The sequence below is a fragment of the Mercenaria mercenaria genome, chromosome 13 (genome assembly GCF_021730395.1).
Source record: "Mercenaria mercenaria strain notata chromosome 13, MADL_Memer_1, whole genome shotgun sequence".
Lineage (NCBI taxonomy): Eukaryota > Metazoa > Mollusca > Bivalvia > Venerida > Veneridae > Mercenaria > Mercenaria mercenaria.
The window spans coordinates 62,780,428-62,800,264 of NC_069373.1; the positions used below are offsets into that span (position 1 = coordinate 62,780,428).

The 19,837-nt window shown below is 34.5% G+C and overlaps 1 protein-coding gene and 1 long non-coding RNA gene across 3 annotated transcripts; one reads left to right on the top strand and one right to left on the bottom strand.

Annotated features, from left to right (window-relative positions):
• Positions 1 to 278: 278 nt before the first annotated feature.
• LOC128547675 (uncharacterized) lies at positions 279 to 3,464 on the top strand. Its single transcript, XR_008366627.1, has 3 exons — positions 279 to 656; positions 2,124 to 2,265; positions 3,190 to 3,464. It is a non-coding gene; the product is annotated as an uncharacterized LOC128547675 (long non-coding RNA).
• A 5,299-nt stretch (positions 3,465 to 8,763) lies between these two features.
• Positions 8,764 to 11,468, bottom strand: LOC123528903 (glucose dehydrogenase [FAD, quinone]-like). 2 transcript variants are annotated; one of them, XM_045308974.2, is made up of 2 exons: positions 11,398 to 11,468; positions 8,764 to 10,899 (listed from the first exon to the last, which is right to left on the bottom strand). In XM_045308974.2, exon 2 carries the CDS (start codon positions 10,894 to 10,896, stop codon positions 10,120 to 10,122), a length of 777 nt encoding a protein of 258 aa, XP_045164909.2. In that variant the 5' UTR covers positions 10,897 to 10,899; positions 11,398 to 11,468; the 3' UTR covers positions 8,764 to 10,119. Both variants share the same exon structure in this region, with proteins under 2 accessions (XP_045164909.2, XP_053378017.1).
• Between the last annotated feature and the right edge of the window lie 8,369 nt (positions 11,469 to 19,837).

A 19,837-nucleotide genomic window follows, 5' to 3' on the forward strand; every position in this document is an offset into this window, starting at 1 on the left:
ACTTTTAGTTCAAATTGCTTCAATCCGACATATACTGGAGTCTGTAATTTATACCGGCGCTCCAATTCTGGTGTCACCCCGGTATAGAAGTACTTCCGGGTCGTTGTATCCTAGAAAGTAGTTCTTTGAAATTTTGAAGTTCCCAGTTTAACGCTATCCCTACTTTGAAATGTTATATTCCAAATGTATTTATTGATACTGTGTACATTTTTTGTCATTTCTGATGTCTTTAACAGTTGTTTTATGTGTGTTTTTCAGGATTACATTTCTGTGCGGAAGGATTAAAAAACTATACCAGACTGGTGGCCATGACAGATGTTAGTAGGAAATTTAAACATGGACTAGATACTTTGATGTGTAGCAAAAAAGTTCATCGTTGATGGTGGTGTTTTTCTGTGATATATTGACTGGGATAGTATTACTCTTCAGAAATACAGAGCTGTCAATGCTGCAATTTTGTTGTGAAATTCACAATCCATGTCCAAAAGTGCTTGTTTTACTATGCAGCAAAGAAGGAGAAATTGTACCGGGCCGACACCTATATGGCAAATTCAGAAAGTGGAATATCTCAGCAACCATAGGGTTTACAGTCATGAAACTTCACACACTAGTAGCTGATAACAATACAAATCAGTGGCTAAAAGGATATTTCAAAGGTTTGTGAAATTTTAATTTTATTCAAATTTTAAAAATTCAGTAGTTGAATTTTCTTTGAAATTTGAGTAATAGTTGTCTCCTCTTGATTTGTCAGTCTTCTACTATAGTGCAAAGACACTGAACAAGCAGGAAGCTTTAAAAAGGCTATATAAAAAGAAGACACATAGTTCTTCACTTTAATTTTAAAAAAAAATATAATTTAAATTCTTAATTTTTTTTAAAAAAATTTCTATTTCGCATAGCGTCTCTTTTCCGAGAATTTATAAGTATATATATGTGAACATGTTACATAGTGCCGCAGTAGACGTGGATGAACAGTGTCGTATGTGTGGAAGCTGTTACATTTTGGACCGGATGGGTTTATAAATGAGGCTATAGTCGGTTTCGTAACAGGAGTCGGAGAGACTGATTGCTTGTCGGGCCTGGATCTCGAACCGGTCACAGTGTTATTACACTGATGTTAAAGCCAGTCAGCAGGCGTCTCATATATGATATAAAGAAATTGCGTGAATGTTCGTTCCCTTGCGTATGAGACGCATAACTAATATTACACGAAATAATTATTTTTCTCATTTCAGTCAAATCCAATGTGCTACCGGCATTTTGGCATTGAAGGACGTTGCTTACCGGTGTGCCGGGTGCATTTGTCGGCATTATTAGTGTATAAGAAGTTTTCTTTACAACTGACAGGACATTGGTTGTATTACACAGATAATTACATGGAGGTTGCTTCAGTGTGATAAAATAGTTGTTGTTGTTGTTTGTGTATTATTTTATTTATTCATTTGTTTTTTCAGTTTAGAACATATTCCGAGCTTTCAGCTTCAGCCCGCATCAGGCCGTCGTCAGATACATTCTGCCTTGAATGGGATGATTCTATTCTGATTTGCTTTTCAGGTTTACAACGCAGGTCTGTGTTACTAAGAAAATATTTAACGGGGCTGATTTCCTGGGTCGGCCTCGTGCAGTTTCCTTAATATGTATTTGTCCTGGTACGACTGGAAACACAACTGACGGTATTTGTATTTCAGTTTTGCTCGATTATTCTACTTCATTCTTTAGATAGGACTTTTCCGTTGGGACTTTTATTCATGTTTTTCTGTATGTTGTTTTTTCATAGCATTTATGTGTTTCAATTTTTTAAGTGTGCATTTCAGATACTTTGTTGTCTGTGCTGAAAGAGGTTGTCTGGTAATAGTTATTTTAATATTCTTTTTCACTGTTTCAGCTAACATATATGTATGAAAATTATTCAGTTTGCAGTGTTTTAATGACAGACTACCTGTAAAGTTCCTGAACCAGTTGATATCAGAATGATAAAGAAATGATAGATGGTACCAATCTGTGAATATTATGTCACTTTTTTATATAGGTGTTCCTGATCACACTTAGAACTATACACACACGCTCAGCTGTTTCTCAAGAAAGGCCGACACCGGTTCACATCTTTCTTTTGTCATTTGCAGGCGATGAATTCCATATGTCAGAAGGAAATTTAGAATCGTACAACCAGTCAGCAGCTACCCATAAACCAGACCAACCTATTAAGTCGAGCGGGCAGAAGCTGTGATTCCCAGTGTAACACCGCAGAATGACGGCTAGTTTTCGGTAAGCGATTTACATGTTCCACCGGTGCATTGCCCTCTGGTCCTAATGTCTTTAGTCAGAACTGTAGCCTAAAATGTCAGTAACTGCTTGACAGTTTCAGGGGTACCCTGAGCTGTGTCTGGCTCCAGTTGGAGTTCTTGACCTTCCGCACTTGCCTGCTTCCAAGATGGCACGGATCGGCTTTGCATTTGGCGTTTCATGCATTGTTCGGCTTAGCCGAGGAAATAATTCATTTTAAGATAGGCTGTGATGTATTGATCTGTTTTACTTCCAGTAATTGTCATAATATAATCACATATTGGTCTTTGCTTGTGGTTTTGGTCTTTCAATCATTAAAGTTTCATTTTTCTGCAATTGTAGTGGTAAATTATGCATTTTTTACTAAAAATTGCATATTTTTAAAGTAAATACTCATTTTGATACATCATTTTTCAAAATAAAATAAGCTTAAAGTTACATAGAACATACTATAAGCATTAACTAGTGATATCACAGTTGATTTCATGAAATCTGATTGAAATTTTCAGAAGGAAGGCAAATTTTGTAATGTGCCTTTTTCTTCAAAATTCCAGTTTCCGAGCCAATTTCTCCGCAAAGTAGGTCTAATGTTTGAAATGTTCTGCGGGACAAATTTTCTTTGCGATGACAATGTCTTGTGTAACTTTTCTCGCAAACCCTAAGTTACAAGAGTTTATGGGAAAAATTTGGCTAAATTAAAAATTTGATAAGATTTTGGTGTCACCCCGGTATAGAAGTACTTCCGGGTCGTTGTATCCTAGAAAGTAGTTCTTTGAAATTTTGAAGTTCCCAGTTTGACGCTATCCCTACTGTGAAATGTTATATTCCAAATGTATTTATTGATACTGTGTACATTTTTTTGTCATTTCTGATGTCTTTAACAGTTGTTCTATGTGTGTTTTTCAGGATTACATTTCTGTGCGGAAGGATTAAAAAACTACACCAGACTGGTGGCCATGACAGATGTCAGTGGAATTTAAACATGGACTAGATACTTTGATGTGTAGCAAAAAAGTTCATCGTTGATGGTGGTGTTTTTCTGTGATATATTGACTGGGATAGTATTACTCTTCAGAAATACAGAGCTGTCAATGCTGCAGTTTTGTTGTGAAAGTCACAATCCATGTCCAAAAGTGCTTGTTTTACTATACAGCAAAGAAGGAGAAATTGTACCGGGCCGACACCTTCTGCATTGAGTCACAGCTGTTTCTAATCCAGTACCGTACCCATACCGTACATCCGTATTCGTAAACTAAAGGTTTTGTTCGGAGAAAGGCGGAAACTTTCATCGTTCAGAAACACCTTAAAATCCGCTTATTAAAAAATCTGCCGTTTGATAATTTGATATATCTCTAAGTCATTTGCTCAAACACAGAAAGAGTATTTCGTACAAACCTGCGTTGTATAAATGCCCGCCACACCCAACCTCGTTGTAATTTGATTTAAGCGAAATCTAATATGGTGACCTATGTATTTTCTTTTTGTTTTAGATTAGGTAGACATAACCAAAGGTATGTGCAGAGTTGGATTAAATTCTATTATGTGAAACTCGATAAAATAGCAGAAGTACCAACTTAAAATTGACAAAAATATGCAAAAATAGCCCTTGGGTCTGCTGAACAAGTATTCCTTTCTTTTCAAAATCATTTTCTTCTGATTTCTCTGAGCATATTTCAAATAGATATATTGTTGTTTACTGTTATAAAAATGCTTAGATATCAAATTTATGCTGATTATTGTACTTTACTGAAATATATTTCAGGATTATAGAAATTTTGAAAATGTTACAAACAGCACCATATCTAGGGGCAAATTAAATTGAAACAAAGCTGGTGATCTAGTATTTTTATTTCATTTTTTCAATACATCATAACATGATCTTTTAATACAAAACATTTCATCAAAATCTATTCTTGAGAAAAAAATTGTGCATAATACTGAAATAACCAACAAACGTTTTAAAGGACATGAAAATTAATAAAGTTTAACATCAGCTATTTAGCAACAATAAATGCTTGAAAAATACTTCTGCAGAAAATTCACAAATTTACACAATCAAACATTTGGATTCTCAAAAGATGTTTTTACAAACTGCACCTTGCATTGAATGATAAGTTTGACACATTTTAATCTTGTTTCATTTATATGGTGTTCCCTTACCTGAACCAGTTTGCGAACGGTAACTAGATAGTTAGAGACTCCAATTAAATGTTAGTATTGTAGAAATATGGTTGTGGTGCACTTATAGCATATAGATATACAGGGTGGTTCTTCTTGTGCTTCAGTGTAAGATCAAAATATATCTTATCCAGTGAATACCACAGGCAATAGTTACATAGATTCAACTTGAAAATATAAAAGTGCGGTAACAATAAGCGACATATAGTTTGATATTTTAGGTAAAAACAAGAATGGTTTTAATCAAATTTTATTGCAGTTTATTTTTTTTTTATAATTTATTTTACCAGTTCTCATATTTCACAGGGTATGTAATAATATAATATTCGAAAGACATTAATTAATAGCAATATACATCAGATACTGTGAAAAACAAAGCAAATAAGCTACAATAAAATTTATGACTTTTAATAATACACTCTGTCCACCTTTCATTAGCTAAGCTCATACAGTAAATCGTCAATAATTTATTTCATTGGCCACGGCTCTCTTAATTGCTGACTGTTATAGTTAACCTTTTCATCACTATGTCAAATTTTCTATGTTAAAAAGGATACTACCACGATATCAAATTTTCTATGTTAAAATAAAAGAAGCGGAAAAAATAAGAAAATTTCCAGCACAACGTTAGCTCAATAGTAGTTAATTATAGTCTCTGGTAGAACTTGGTGACAGAAAATCATGAAAATTTGTGTTGTGAATACAACCCACAAGATTATGTTACTAAATCTGAAATCTAAATACAAACTCACATCAAGATAATCTAAGTTACAAACTAGATGAGAATAAACATTGATTCAGCTGTGCCAATGCATAATGAAATAAATAGCAACCAATGAAAGATAATTCTACATGGAATGTGAAAAAACATGTTCGAGTTACTTCCCTTGATTCAGTTGACGCTATTAATGCCTTTTATTGAAATATAGAGAACATTAAAAAAAAACCCTAAATAGGAAAAAGGGGAAATTTAGAAGATCAAAGGGGACCAAGTGGGAAAAAACGCCTTAGACTGCAAAACAAAAGAAATATCGTATATATAAGGTGGTGGTTTCTTTGAGAAAGATATCAAGAGAAAACTTAACTTAATTGCAATTTATAACAATATAAATATATATGAAAACAGACATGCGCATTTTAAATGCTGCATGCTTTTGGGAATTCCAGGAAATCTTTCCTCTTGATATAAGACATTACTGTGTAAAACAGTTTAATATAAAAAAAAAAACTTGTCAGAGGGTATACGGGCAAGGGAATATTTAGTTCAGTAAGATATGTGTCTCTTCACTTCGATGTCTTAGATATTGGTATGTTAAATATTGTTACGGTCTAGCTATGGTTTAACTCAAATAATGTGCGTATCTGTGGTAACGTGTCAATATGAAAATATGTTCATGTATAATTTACTCTTTGAAACGGCGCACACTTCAGACGTTCAAAATCCTCCGAAGAAATAGACGAAAATTATAAAACGGCTTTCTATACTATATAGAGAGAGATCTTGTTTGAGTCAGCGACCAGTTTTAAGTACAAAATTAATTATAAAATGGAGAATCTACGTTTCGAAAAATGCGTATCATTGCAGACTAGTTATGTAATGCTCTAGCTTTATTCCAATGAGCTAAACGGAAAGTCAAACTGGTTTAGTACCATTTAATTTCACAAATTACTGTTCTTTAGCCGTAACGTATGCTAGAAAGCTGATTGTAAAACTGACTGCAGTCGAACATTTCCAGCCCTATTGATATACTTATTCTAAGGAAACGAACAAGAACTTGTTCGGAAAATATTCGACGGTTCATTTTGACAGAGTCCAGCGTTCGGCCGATTTACGTTCGGAAACGTTCAATTTTTGTACGGACGAATGCTTTCAACCGACCAAATTAACCAGAGAAAATACGATTTCAAGCTAAAATAGAATGAAACCTTGATAGAAAATTACTGTTACGTAGAGAAAAAATGCTTTATTGAAATGATTAGTACCATGGGATTTCCGCCAAAATAAGACTTCTGCCGAAACATAGTGATTTACAGTAAACAACGTACTGGAAGCAGTTGTTAGTGACAACGTAAGTAACACTATTCCACCATGCATCAATAATCATGGCTGACGTAAACATGAAGCATACATGTTGAATAACAACAAATGCAGCTTTCTTGCAAAGTGTGCGTTTTTTACGAGTTAAAACACCAGTTATTATTAGTAATAATAACATATTTCATAACCCTAACTGTTTATAACGTAACATTCAAGTTTGTTGGCATAATAACCATCAATTGCTTCAGTAACATATGCAGTAGAAATGTTTTCAAACACGTTACTGTCCATGACAGGCTCAATTAAACCGAGTCTGCAAACTTTTCATTTATGTCGTTTTGGCAACCTGTGTTATTCCAATATCATTCTGCCAAGACATGCACCACACAATATATTCAACCTTAGTGTTATTGAATTGCTTGAAATTTGAGAACGTGTCTTGACATACATGTACTTTTTTAAACTCAAGATTCTCTTGACTGAAAATAATATTTTCACAATTGTATTATGTTGAAACGGTGATATATACATTATCTACTTAAACCCCATCTCGTTCATTATTAAGATCGACAAGTGTTCTGAATTTGTCGTGTAACAAGAGCTAGTTTATACGTATTTTGGCGGGAAAGTTGCATGTGCTTTTCATGATGTGCCTTCGGTAGACTAGACTGCGTATGTATACATAATGTTAAATGTTGACGTTATATTTTATTTTAAATAAAAATGTTGAATATGGTTGGAAACAAACACATAAATTAAAACAAACAACTAATTTCTTATTGGCCTACAAAACCAACTGTGACGTATATATTGCGGCAATATCAAACTATCGGTGTTTTTGTTTGAAGTTGTTCAAATAGAAACGCGGGCAAAGCATCAAACGGGAAAGATCTTCTTAACAGGTACAGGTCGATTTGTAGTAATTTATACACACCATATAAAACCATTAAAACATGTGGTCATTCTAAACAGAATTATAAGAATTATAAGAGACTATATCATAAGGCCATATCTGTACATTCTATAAATGAATTTAAACAGAAGATTATACAAATTCGTAAAATGACATCCTAATTATGAGAAAAATATTTCGAACCTGGCATTAGGACGCATAAAGACATCTTTACAACGTAAACATATATCTCTATGCGTTACAGAGGTATCACTAAAATTCACAGACATATCCCTTATAAATATCTTGTTATGATCGGAAAAGGTGCTCCCTGTGTGGAAGTCTCGATGTGCCCACACCCACCTACCTGTCGATAATCATTGTGTTAGACTAAACTGTCGTTAAAAGTTCCCTGTCCAACATATAGATGATCACGCCTACCTCGGCAAAGTTGTCAGTTTGAGCCCGGGCTTGGCCTTGTGAAATTATTTTTATAGAAGCTATCCAGCAAGCCTGCGATAGTTCTGGTTCTTTCCAGTGTGTTTCTCTACTACAAACAGACGATCTTCGGCGTTTAACTTTAATTTAACTAACCATTAAAAAATGACCCATTATTGAAAAAAATTTAACGACTGGTCAGGTCTCAACGACTTTTTAATCAAAATTTAATGTTGAAATATTGGCAGGGTCAATTCTCAACGTAAAAAAAATGACCCATGAGGTCAATTTTCAACGGGGTCAAAATTTAATGTTACACCAGTCAGCTAATAACTCGTATCAAGAACTCTGGTGTGATAGAATAATAAAAACAGTTTTTTTGTGGAATGTATCATGGATGTTCTCCGGACCGTTTAGGTGGGGACTGACCCAATCATCCGGGACGGTTTGCATGCTGTGATGCATTTCGCAGTCATCATATTGGTTAATTCTTTCTTTTCAAAATGTAAGATATCTTCTGTTCTATTCTGCTCTAACCTGTGTCTTTGAAAGATCAGTTAATTTTTTAGCTATTGTATTTTGTTTTGATCAGCTTACCTTAAATTTAAAACGCTTAGTATCTTATACCCGTAATGTAATTTTAAATTCATTCTATAATAGTTCAATTGCCATTTTTATTGAACATTATATAGATGCTTTTATGTAAAGCGCTTTTGAAAGTATTTTTAATATGAAAAGAGTGCTATGTAAATGTGGTATATAATGATAATAATAATAGATATATAATAATAATAATAATAATAATAATAACAATAATAATAGTGATTTACAGTAATGTAAACTATGCACGGAAGCAGTTGCTAATGATAACGGAAGTTAAGCTATCCCATTATGCATCAATGATCATGGCTTACGTAAACATGATACATACATGTGAAATAATAAATGCAGCTTTCTTGCAAAGTGTGCGCTGTTTACGAGTTAAAACACCGGTAATTATTAGTTATCATTACATATTTCATAACCAAAGCTGTTTATAGCGTGACATTCAAGTTTGTTGGCATAATAACCATCGATTGCAACATGTTACGATACGAAGGTAAAGGTAGAATATATCAATATGTGGTTTATCTGGCATTTTTCAACATAGTTTTATATGTAAGCATATTTTCATTTTTAATTGTATTTGTTCATGACATGATTTTCGCATCTTCGTACGTGTATCTGTGTAAAACACTGTAGAGAAACTGCCTTTTTGTACAAAATCTTCTATTGGTAAAGACAATCAAAGTGATCGTTTCAGGTGATTAATTGTTATCTTTCCCCTGATGATATCGGCTGCCTTTTCTGCAACCATTATTGTCGGGGCATTCGTGTTACCCGAAGTAATCTTCGGGAATATTGAGGCATCCACTACACGTAACCCTTCGATACCTTTTACACGCAACTGCGGATCAACTACCGTATCATTTTTATCCAAAGGACCCATCTTACATGATGAGGTTGGATGAAACTCTGTAAAACCGGCATATCGAATTATACATTCCCAGTAATTATCGGAGCGAAATGGGTGCTGCGAACAGAAAGGTTTCTCCATGAGGCTGAAGTCTACGCCAAGTTCTCGGAACGCACGTGTTTCCATTAACTGTTCCCAAATTCGTATTCCGCCTATTAGATCATTAATATCCTTCTGATCATGGAAATAGTTTGGATTAATGAGTGGATCTGAAGATTCCAATCGAATTGTACCCCGTGCTCGAGGGTGCGTCAACGCTACAAATACACAAAATCCATGTTCGTTGGGAGCTTGAGACAGCATATCTTTCGCAATTTCTTCCCTGTAATTAAAAATATTTTTACCGAATAAGGATGGAAACATTATCATCTGTATATCCGGATAGCGTTTGTCTTGATCATTTTTATCTAGATGCAAAAATGCTGATCCGTCTGACCCTGCAATTGACCGAGGGCCAGTTCCAAACAGTTTAACTGTATGGCACTCAATGTGCTTTGAAGGCTTTTCGGTGTAATACTGTAATGTTTTTCCGTCTTCGTGCAAAGGCCGACTTGTTCGTGATCTTGTAAATTATTCCCTACAGGTAAATCTCTTACAACGGGGATGCCCGTTTCTTCAAGATGCTGTTTTGGCCCAATCCCAGAAAGCATTAAGATCTGAGGGGTATTTATTGATCCTGCAGATAATACAATTTCTCTTTTAGACTTTACAAATCGTTTTCGACCATCTTAAATAAAATAAACACCTACAGCTTTCTTGTTCTCAAAATACACTTTAGTAGCATGACTGTCTGTGGATGACATGCACGTTGTTTCTTTTTGTCTTAAAGAATTCAATGGCTGCACTACTTCGAACACCTTTACGAATATTAAATTGAATCTTGTTAAACCCTTCCTGAAATTCTCCATTGTAATCTCGAACAGGATATCCAAGCTCTTCTCCGGCATTTCTGAAAATCTTAGAAATAGGTGTAACATCTGATTCAGAAACTGCGATCTCTCCCCCAACACTATGGTACTTTGAGTCTCGAAATTCGGGGATGTGCATGTCTTCAGATTTCAGAAAATACGGCAAAACATCCTGATAACTCCATCCCGTGCATCCATCTTCTGCCCATTCATCAAAATCGAAACGACTGCCACGTGTATACTGGAGCACATTTATAGACCCCGATCCACCAAAGACATGGCCCCTAGGCCATGAACCCCTTTTATCTTTCATCCCAAAGAAAGCGTGTTTTTGTGGCTCTGTCAAGTATGCCCAATCATATCGTGTGTCGAGAAGGTGTATCCATTGAGAAGGTTCATAGAATCTGTGGTTATCTCCAAAATAACTGCCACTTTCAAGAATCAAAACCGACACGCGGTCATCTTCCGCCAAACGAGATGCAACCGTGACACCTGCTGATCCGCCACCTATTACAATATAATCATAGGACTGGTTCAACTGTTTGGTCGGTATATGTGCATCCGAGTTGTTCACGTATTTCAATATCTCTGGTACCAGTAAGGCCGTGCACAGTATAAGCAAAGAAATTTTCAACAGTGCCATTTCCTGAAAAATTTTTTAAAAGTTAATACTTTAGAAATAGTATACCAGATGCACTCAGTCTGTTGTTGAATAAAATCGTTGTTGAAAAAAATAAACAACGAAATATCACGAGGGTGCAAAATCTACCATGCACCGTAATGACGTCTGATTTCGTGATGTATACATACAAAATATCTTTTTTAATAGGAAAACAAACCGGTCGTATGTTGTTTCAAAGAATGCAACGATACTTTAGCCATACGCGTTATAACTATATTTATAAATAAATAAATCGCATGCCAGACACCTACAGGGAATCAGGCAATGTTCTACTGTTACAACAGAGCTGATATCTGCTAATACTTTTCATACAGAAAAAATCAAAGATATCATTATTTATTTCAGTGAAAAATAACAAACCGCGTATTGAATAATAATACGGGTATCTATTACTACATAAAGAATGTTCATATAATTCATTAAAACACTATTTATGCTAAACATTAAAACGAAAACGCTTACCTGTAGTTTTGCTATCTACAAGTTTATTTACCTTGACACAGTTTCAGCTCACTGCATTAGAAGATATGTACGACGGTATAAACAAGCGTCTATCGCCTTATCTCGTTTGCATTGAACTTGAGTCAGGAGATAAGTTAGATATGATGTACTATGCTGACATATTTTAATTCTGATTCTGAATTTAAGGAATGTTTTTCTACGACATCATAAAGGCTGAAAATACTGAATACGAGGGCTGATACAGACGAAATTCCACTGGTATAATTAAAACAATCAACAACAATTCTTACTTAAGTATCTATTTACAAGACTTGTCCTGAATCCTCTTTTCTGGAGAGAAACAACCTGTTTATAGAGTGAAACTGTTAAGGGATCACCGTTTGACAATCCTTACACTGACCAAGTTTTATCAGTGCAAGGGCTATCTGCAATACAGAATAACTCAGCCATGCATCTAACTCTCAAACTGTTTTCATTGATTTCGTCATGTTTCTAGACATTTGTCCCAAATTGTGACGCATATATACATATATAGGTAGCAGAGCTTGTACCCTTTCCATCAGTAGCTTTATAAACATATTTTCTACTTGGAGAATTCTGTGGGCTTTATTCTTTAAAATCTAGTGTTGCTGATTAACTTCACAACAGAAAATGTCTTACTTTCCCTGTTTCACTGACCACGGACAAATTAACGATTTGATTAAATCTGTCTGAAATAGATATCCATGCTTCGCCACGCTTAAAGGTAAACAGGTATCAGATTGGAGTCCATAAAGTTCAATTTTTCAGCGGAGTTGTCTTCATTTTTCAAATATATTTTTTACCTATAGGCATTATCTTTGGCTCAAATAACTCTTTTTTCATAAAATTACCCCATTTATATTTTTACACTCTGCACTTTGATGCCTTTCACAACATATATATCTTAAATATGCAGTTCCTACTTGACTTTTTAAATTTTTAGTTCAACTGACTGTCTATATCTATTTAAATTTGCACATTTACCAAGATATCAACAAATACGGAAACCATATGTTAATGGCGAAAGCTTCACTTCACGACATTAAAAACTAAGCAATAAGCCAAATACCTATTTTGCAAGCAATTTGATTGGTTAAGCCGAGACGTTCACACACTGAACCTCTTGTTTATCATTTTTGTATTCGTACGCGTATTTCAGCGTTGCATCAATGCCAGATCAGACAGCAGTTATATTCGAAAAATTTCTTTCTTCTTTTTTTTCTTACATCATTTTTATACGATGGTCATGGTTTAGATTCAAATTTGACAAAAATAATGTTTTCGAAATTTTGTGTGCGAGGAGCAAAACCATTATTTTTTTAAAAATAAAAACGGTTCAGAAACCTGTTTACTTGGAGTTATAAATTTTTGGTGTTCATACATGTGTAAAACAGAAAAAATGGAAACTCCACAGGTCGCTTAATACGACAAAAATGAAAATGTTGCAGGCTCGGTTTGATTGAGTCTGTTCATGGACGGTAGTGGAAATGAAATGCATACTACCATCCACGTCCTCTAGCCCCGAGTTGAGCAGAACTCAACATTTACATTTGTAACAAGTACCAAAAAACAATTTAGACATGTGTTCATATGGCGGTGCCCAGGAAACTTTCAATGAAACACTAACGTGTAATTCCATGACAAGCGGCGTATGGTTATGCGTCCGCGCCGGGATCGGGAGGTCGAAGGTTCGAGCCCCACGAGGAGCGTTCGTCCGGGAATGTTTGTCATGGGACTCGTTCCGGAAAGGCCGGTTCGTAACCACGAGCTAGTTAAATGAATGGTTACCGACTTCTATCCACCTGGCGTCTGGCACAGTATAGGAGTCGGGAGTTAATTGGTACGCACAATAAAGGTGCCAAATTGGCTGGCCCTTTCAATAGGGGCGACACTAATAAACAAGACCTTTACCTCTACCTTTATAACAACTCTGATTGAATATACGGAGAGACTCTTGATGGCCGCCTCTCGGCACAAACAAACCCTGCTTTTCAACAATCACATCTAACATAAAATGCATCATTCGGAGTTTTATATTTGACAAGGAACACCAGAAAAAATCCAATTATATAGTAACATGAAAATGCAATAACGTCACTAATTTTAAATTAAATCCGTATTAAATGCATCGGAGTGATTTAGCAGAAATTGTGAACTATTAATTATCAAAGGTTCAGAAATAGCATAGAGCCTTAATCTTGCTATAATAGTTATGATGACACAACGATGAAATAAATACGACAACGAAGAAATGATGTAAATTCTGGATCAATTCTCGTAGAAAACTGTATAGACTTGAATTTATCCAATTTCAAGAGATCTGAACCATTCACAAAATAATGTTTTTTTTAAAAAAAGTGTGTGTTACACTGTAAACTAACGTTCAAAGTATCTGCCATGGGAGCCACTTGAGACAAGTTAGAACTGTATTTAATTCATATGCTACCATTCATAGAATCCGAGCCGAACAAAACATAAAACAGTTATGCTATCAAGATGAATTAAGAGGTACAAGTATTAGCCTATGAGTTATGAGAATGTTATTTCTAAAACAAAACAAAAACATTATTAAACTTACTTGATGTCGCATCTTGAGGTATGGTAAAGATTTCTCACATGGTGTGAGTGAGTATATCTGGGAGTAGTTCTGTCATTGTGAAATATCACAACAAAATATGCAATATATTGTCATGGAAAACTTTATGTTACAAAACATCATTTAACATACGTTTTACTTAAATAAAGTTAACCAAAATAGAAAGAAATCTTATTATTCAAACAAAGTGGTGCTAATGTATTAACACATTCTCTCCCAAGACCAAGATTAGAATAATATAATGATGAAACTTTGTAAGCAAACGTGTGATCCGTCTCTTTGGAATATGGATAAGATGTCTCACATGTTGTGACGTAGTTTGATGTGGGAGAATCATCAGGAGCATATTATGTATGTGATATGAGTACTTTGGAAATACTGTATATAAACTACTATATAAAGTCTAAGTTTTCCTTAATATACATTAGGAAGAAATCATTTTTTTTAAATTATGTGCACTTAATAACAACATAATAGAAACTCAGTTTGTGCTAAATATAAAACTGCTTTATGATGGAATTGAATTACAGTTGGTGGAAATGAATTATATTTCCATATGTACAGTGGTGTGGGTAGTCTAATTCGTGATTCACTAGCTTTAAGAGCAGAATCCGCCAATATTTTATTGGGTCAGTACAGTCAATATTACAGCCTACAGAGACCTTATACAATTTTACAAAACCCTTTACTATACTTGCTAATGTTCTGGGATATAGCCTGAAGACAATGTTTTACATACAATGTGCTACGGCTTCTGTTGCTCTATTATCACTTTTATCATATTTGGTTGTATAAATATTATGAATATTTCACAATATACATTTCTCGAAAGTGTTTATACTCACACACTGTCAGTTGGTAATTTCACACTATTATTTCCTAATAGAAATATTTTCAATATTGTTGAAATATTTTGAATATTGTTGACAAATGTATCCAACTTTTATCTAACACTGTAAAAATTAATTTTGAGCATTCGATCAGATTGCTTCGGACGCAAGAATAATTCTTTGCTACATCAGTACTGTATTTCAGTAGCACTGTTTTATGAAAGCAATTATCGGTTAAGCTAATGTGCAGTTCCCTGTTTGCGATACGAATTGCGAACTTCAAAGTAGCCTACAGTTTGCAATTCAAAATGAAAGTATATAGGAACATTACACAAATACTTTTAGTACTTAGTAAGCGGTTGCTAAATAGAGGTTATTGGTCTGCACTCCCTTCCCCTCCATTAAAATTGCACACTGCCGAATAATCTGCGGTTGGCAGTTTCCGATTAGAATTTCGGCAATAATGCCATCAGGTAATAAACATTTGAAGCATATTGACACTTTTACGTCCAGGATTTTGTACCATATCGTTTTGCACAATTGCTGCATAGTGATACTGTACAACAATACTAATTATTGATACCTACTTCTAATATGTTTGAAACTTTGACTTCAACCTGATACCTAATTATTCATAATTATTTATCATTACCTCTATCCGTTTCGGGGTGCGTCCTACTCGGAACTGGAGTAGCTTGTCTGAAACTGATACCTTATTTATTGGGGAAACATGTCACCATATCGCAAATCCATCCCTATTTATTGATCATCCAAATAACTCTATCTATATATGTTTCAAACAAGATAATGAATAATGAATCTGACACAGCGAAAAAGAAACAAGAGTTTTCAGTACGTTTATATATCCTTTCTCAATTTATTCATGCAAAGAAAGTGCAACAGCATTTGCTAATATGACATGAAAGAACAAGTCTTAATACCATTCAGAAGAATTTTTATCCTATACTTAATTTTATAAACTATTTTATAAACACTATCCAGTACTTACAATGTCATTAAAATGTAAAAGTAAGTGCAGTAAAAGGGAGATAAGTAAATGGTTATATAGGAGTGAGTTAGGCATATGCCTTTTGCAAAAGTGCAAAAGGATGCATTTATTTCGGGGACCACTGCACTTTTTGCATAAGTAAATAGAGCTGGAAAATTAAATATATATATTTATTTCTTTTAATTTTTTGTTCATGGGAGAGAAAGGGTGTGTATATTAGAAATGCGGTGATAGGTTGAGGTTATACATTTCCACTACTGTACATGAACAGGGTCAATCAAACCGAGCCTGCAAAACTTTCATTTATGTCGTATTGTGCGACCTGTGGTTTTCCACTTGTTCAATTTTACAGTAGTACATTTATAAATCAGCAATATGGAAGCAAAACATAATCATAGAAATATCATTTTCTTGACAAACAGGAGAGGGGTTGACTTTAAAGTGTATTCGGGAGTGGGTGTTTATACCTGGGTAAACGAGAGTTCATGTATATCCTGACAATATATACAGTAGTACATGTATATATTGATAATATAGAGAAAGGACTTTTTGGCAAATAGAAGGGGTGTATACATTTATAATGGAATAGGAGTGTATTGTGGTAATGATCAACTGTGCATGTAAAGGTCGGCATACGATGGCACCAGTAGTTACAGTCCATTAGGAATGAAATCCACTTAAATAGCACTTTCGGAAAAATATATGCAATATCTCAGCTATCTGACTCTGACGACTGGACAAACTAGCATAATATCTTCCAGGCTAATAATCACCATGAAATTGGAAATCATTAAAATATGTTCATAACCCTTAGTTGACTCCAGTGCCATGGATCACAGTATCCTAAATGGCCTTAACAGTCTGAATAATGAAGTTATTGTCAACAGTACAATTTATTACTGGATGAATAGAAGAGGTCTTAATCAAATTTACGTTTAGTAAACTCTCATAATTGTATAGCCTTGGAAATTGTAAATGTGATCTTAAGCATGTTAAAGAGTGTAATTATTCCAAGCATGAAATGTTATGTAACAGATAATGCTTAAGATACGGTCGAAACACAATTATTTCCTGAAAAGAAGTTGACAATTTATATATGAAACTTAAACTACAAAAATCTTTATGGAGAAAAAAGATTGATGAAAACAAAAACAAATAATTACTAACGGGGTGGGGGCGGAAGGAGGGGAGGGGTCTTATTGGGTGAAATCACACAATCGATCAACAATAACTGGCGGTTTAGCTCTTCTGGTATGAGTATTAATTAATGAGTTCATTGTGATTTTCATAAAATACTTTACTCAAAGAAGACAATAATATTCCGCATTGTCTTGATACCTTTCAGCGACAGTACCGTGGTCGAATGGTTAAGGTTTCTGACTTAGAATCACTTGTCCCTCAACGCTTTGGGTTCGAAGTACTAAACCTCACATAAGGTGTAGAATTCTTCAGGCCAGCAAACCACCTTACTGGCTTATGGAATGTCGTAGGTTCTACCCTCTTGCAGGCCAATGCCTGAAACAATGCATGGTGGGGCATCTTGGGTCTTCCTCCACCATCAAAAACTGCAAAAGTCCACACATGACCTAAATTACGACAATATAGCTCTAAACTCAAGCAAAAAATGCATTTTAAAAATTCCTAATATTAAAATTTATACCATTATATTTGTCAGCTTCAAAACTTGATAAAATGAGAGTTTAATTGAAACAAATAAAGATGTTTAATAATTTACAGCTATATAATATATTAGATATCATGAAATAAAGATTAAATTTTTAAACTTCTGACTGTATGGGTTCTGATAAAATTTCATATTAATATTATTTCGTATTTCATCAACTTCATCTTAAGGTGTCTAAAACAGTTTCATGTTTCATTTGACCACATAAGTGGAACATGTTATAATGTTTTGGAATTTTTAAATTGCAGAGAACCTCTGGCTACATAGATTGTGTTACTATAACTGATAAGAAAATTAATTGATAGTATAAGATTATATTGTGCATCTATAAATCATAGTAGTCAATCGTGAGCTGTATATTGTGCATCTATAAATCGTAAATAGTTTTTATTACTTTATTTCTATGTGGTACTAGCAGAAGTTGAATATGCATCAATGTTCATATTGTTTTGAAAAGGTACTTTTCGTTTTTGCCAAAGTAACGATTTTAAAAACAGAAATTAATACAAAAGAAACTCATGTGAGATTGTCCATAATGATGAAAATAACTAGCAAACACAAGGACATGAAAGTTAACAAGTGAATGAAGTATTGCCATGCAATACAAAGTCCCCTACTGCAAGGCACCTAATTTTCTCTACTGCAGCATAACATAATGAACTGATATCTGTCAATGATGTATAAACAATATTGTACTATATATACAATATGTTATAACAAAACACTTGGATTAAAATTTGCATATATAAAAACCTACAGTGGTTTTCATATGGATTTGTTTTGGCCGATTATAAAAAATTATCAAATAAGTTCTTTATAGTAACAACAAAGGGAAATTAATCCTTAAAAGAAAATCTATATATATAATATTATAACATAAGTCCACAAGAAACTCTTTACCAGGTAGAGTTAAGTCAAATAACACCTAATAATTGGATGTAACATGCATGTTGTACCACAGAAAAGTGGTCTCGATTTTCCCCTACGGCCAGTAATAAAAAAGTTACAATATAATCTGTCTATAGTAACAACAAAGGAACGTAATTCTGAAAACAAGGGTGCCTCAGGGTGGTGAACATTTGTGTCAAGTTACATCAAATTCCTTCCATGCATGAAGAAGAAATACTTCGGACAAAGTCATTCTTAATTTTGACCTCTGACCTCTATGTGTGACCTTGACCTTACACCTAGGGACCTGGTTCTTCCACAGGACAATCCGTGTCATGGTGGTGATCATTTGTGCCAAGTAACATCAAAATCCTTTCATGTATGAAGAAGAAATGTTCCGGACAAAGTCTTTCTTGTATCTGACATTTGGCCTCTAAGTGTGACCTTGACCCAGGTTTTACGCATGACTTGTTGTCTTATCCAGGGGAATATTTGTGCCAACTGATATTTAAATCCTATTTTGCCTGACAAAATTATAGACCGGACAGGAAAAAAATCCTATTGACCTTTGATCTCCAAGTGTGACCTTGACCTTTAAGCTAGGGGTCTGGGTGTTGCGCAAGATACGTCGTTTCATCATGGGGAATATTTGTGCTAAGAAATATTGTAATCCCTTGATGGATGACAGAGTTCTGGAACGGACAGGGAAAAAAACCATATTGACCTTCAAACTCCAATTGTGACCTTGACCTTTGAGCTAAGGGTCCGGGTTTTGTGCATGATATGTTATCTCATCATGGGGAACATCTGAGCCAAGTAATATTAAAATCCCTTCATGGATGGCAGAGTTATGGACCGAACAGGAAACAAGCCCTGTTGACCTTTGGCCTTGACCTTTGATCCAGGTGTCTGGGATTTGCGTATGACACGTCGTCTCATCATGGGAAACGGACGGACAGACGGACGGAATGACAGAACGACGAAAAAGCGCATTCCTATAGTCCCCGAAACTGGTTTTCAACCAGTAGGGGACTAACAACGTTTAACATCAGCTATTCAGCAACAATAAATGCTTAAAAAATATTTCTGCAGGAAATTCACACATTTACATAATCAAACATCTGGATTCTTAAAAAATGTTTTATCACACTGCAGATTTTAATCTTGTTTCATTTATATGGAGTTAATCGAAACACTCCCCTTACCTGAACCAATATGCGAACGGTAACTAGATAGTTTAAGATCCCAATTAAAATTAAATGTAAGTATTGTGGATATATGGTTGTGGTGCACTTACAGCGTATAGGTATACAGGGTAGTTCTTCTTGTGCTTCGGTGTAAGATCAAAATATATTTTATCGTGTGAATACCACAAGCAATAGTTATATAGATTCAAACTGAAAATATAAAAG

What these genes read in the sequence shown, in the direction of transcription:
- LOC123528903 (XM_045308974.2), bottom strand. Translation starts at nt 10,896, where the DNA reads ATGGCACTGTTGAAAATTTCTTTGCTTATACTGTGCACGGCCTTACTG.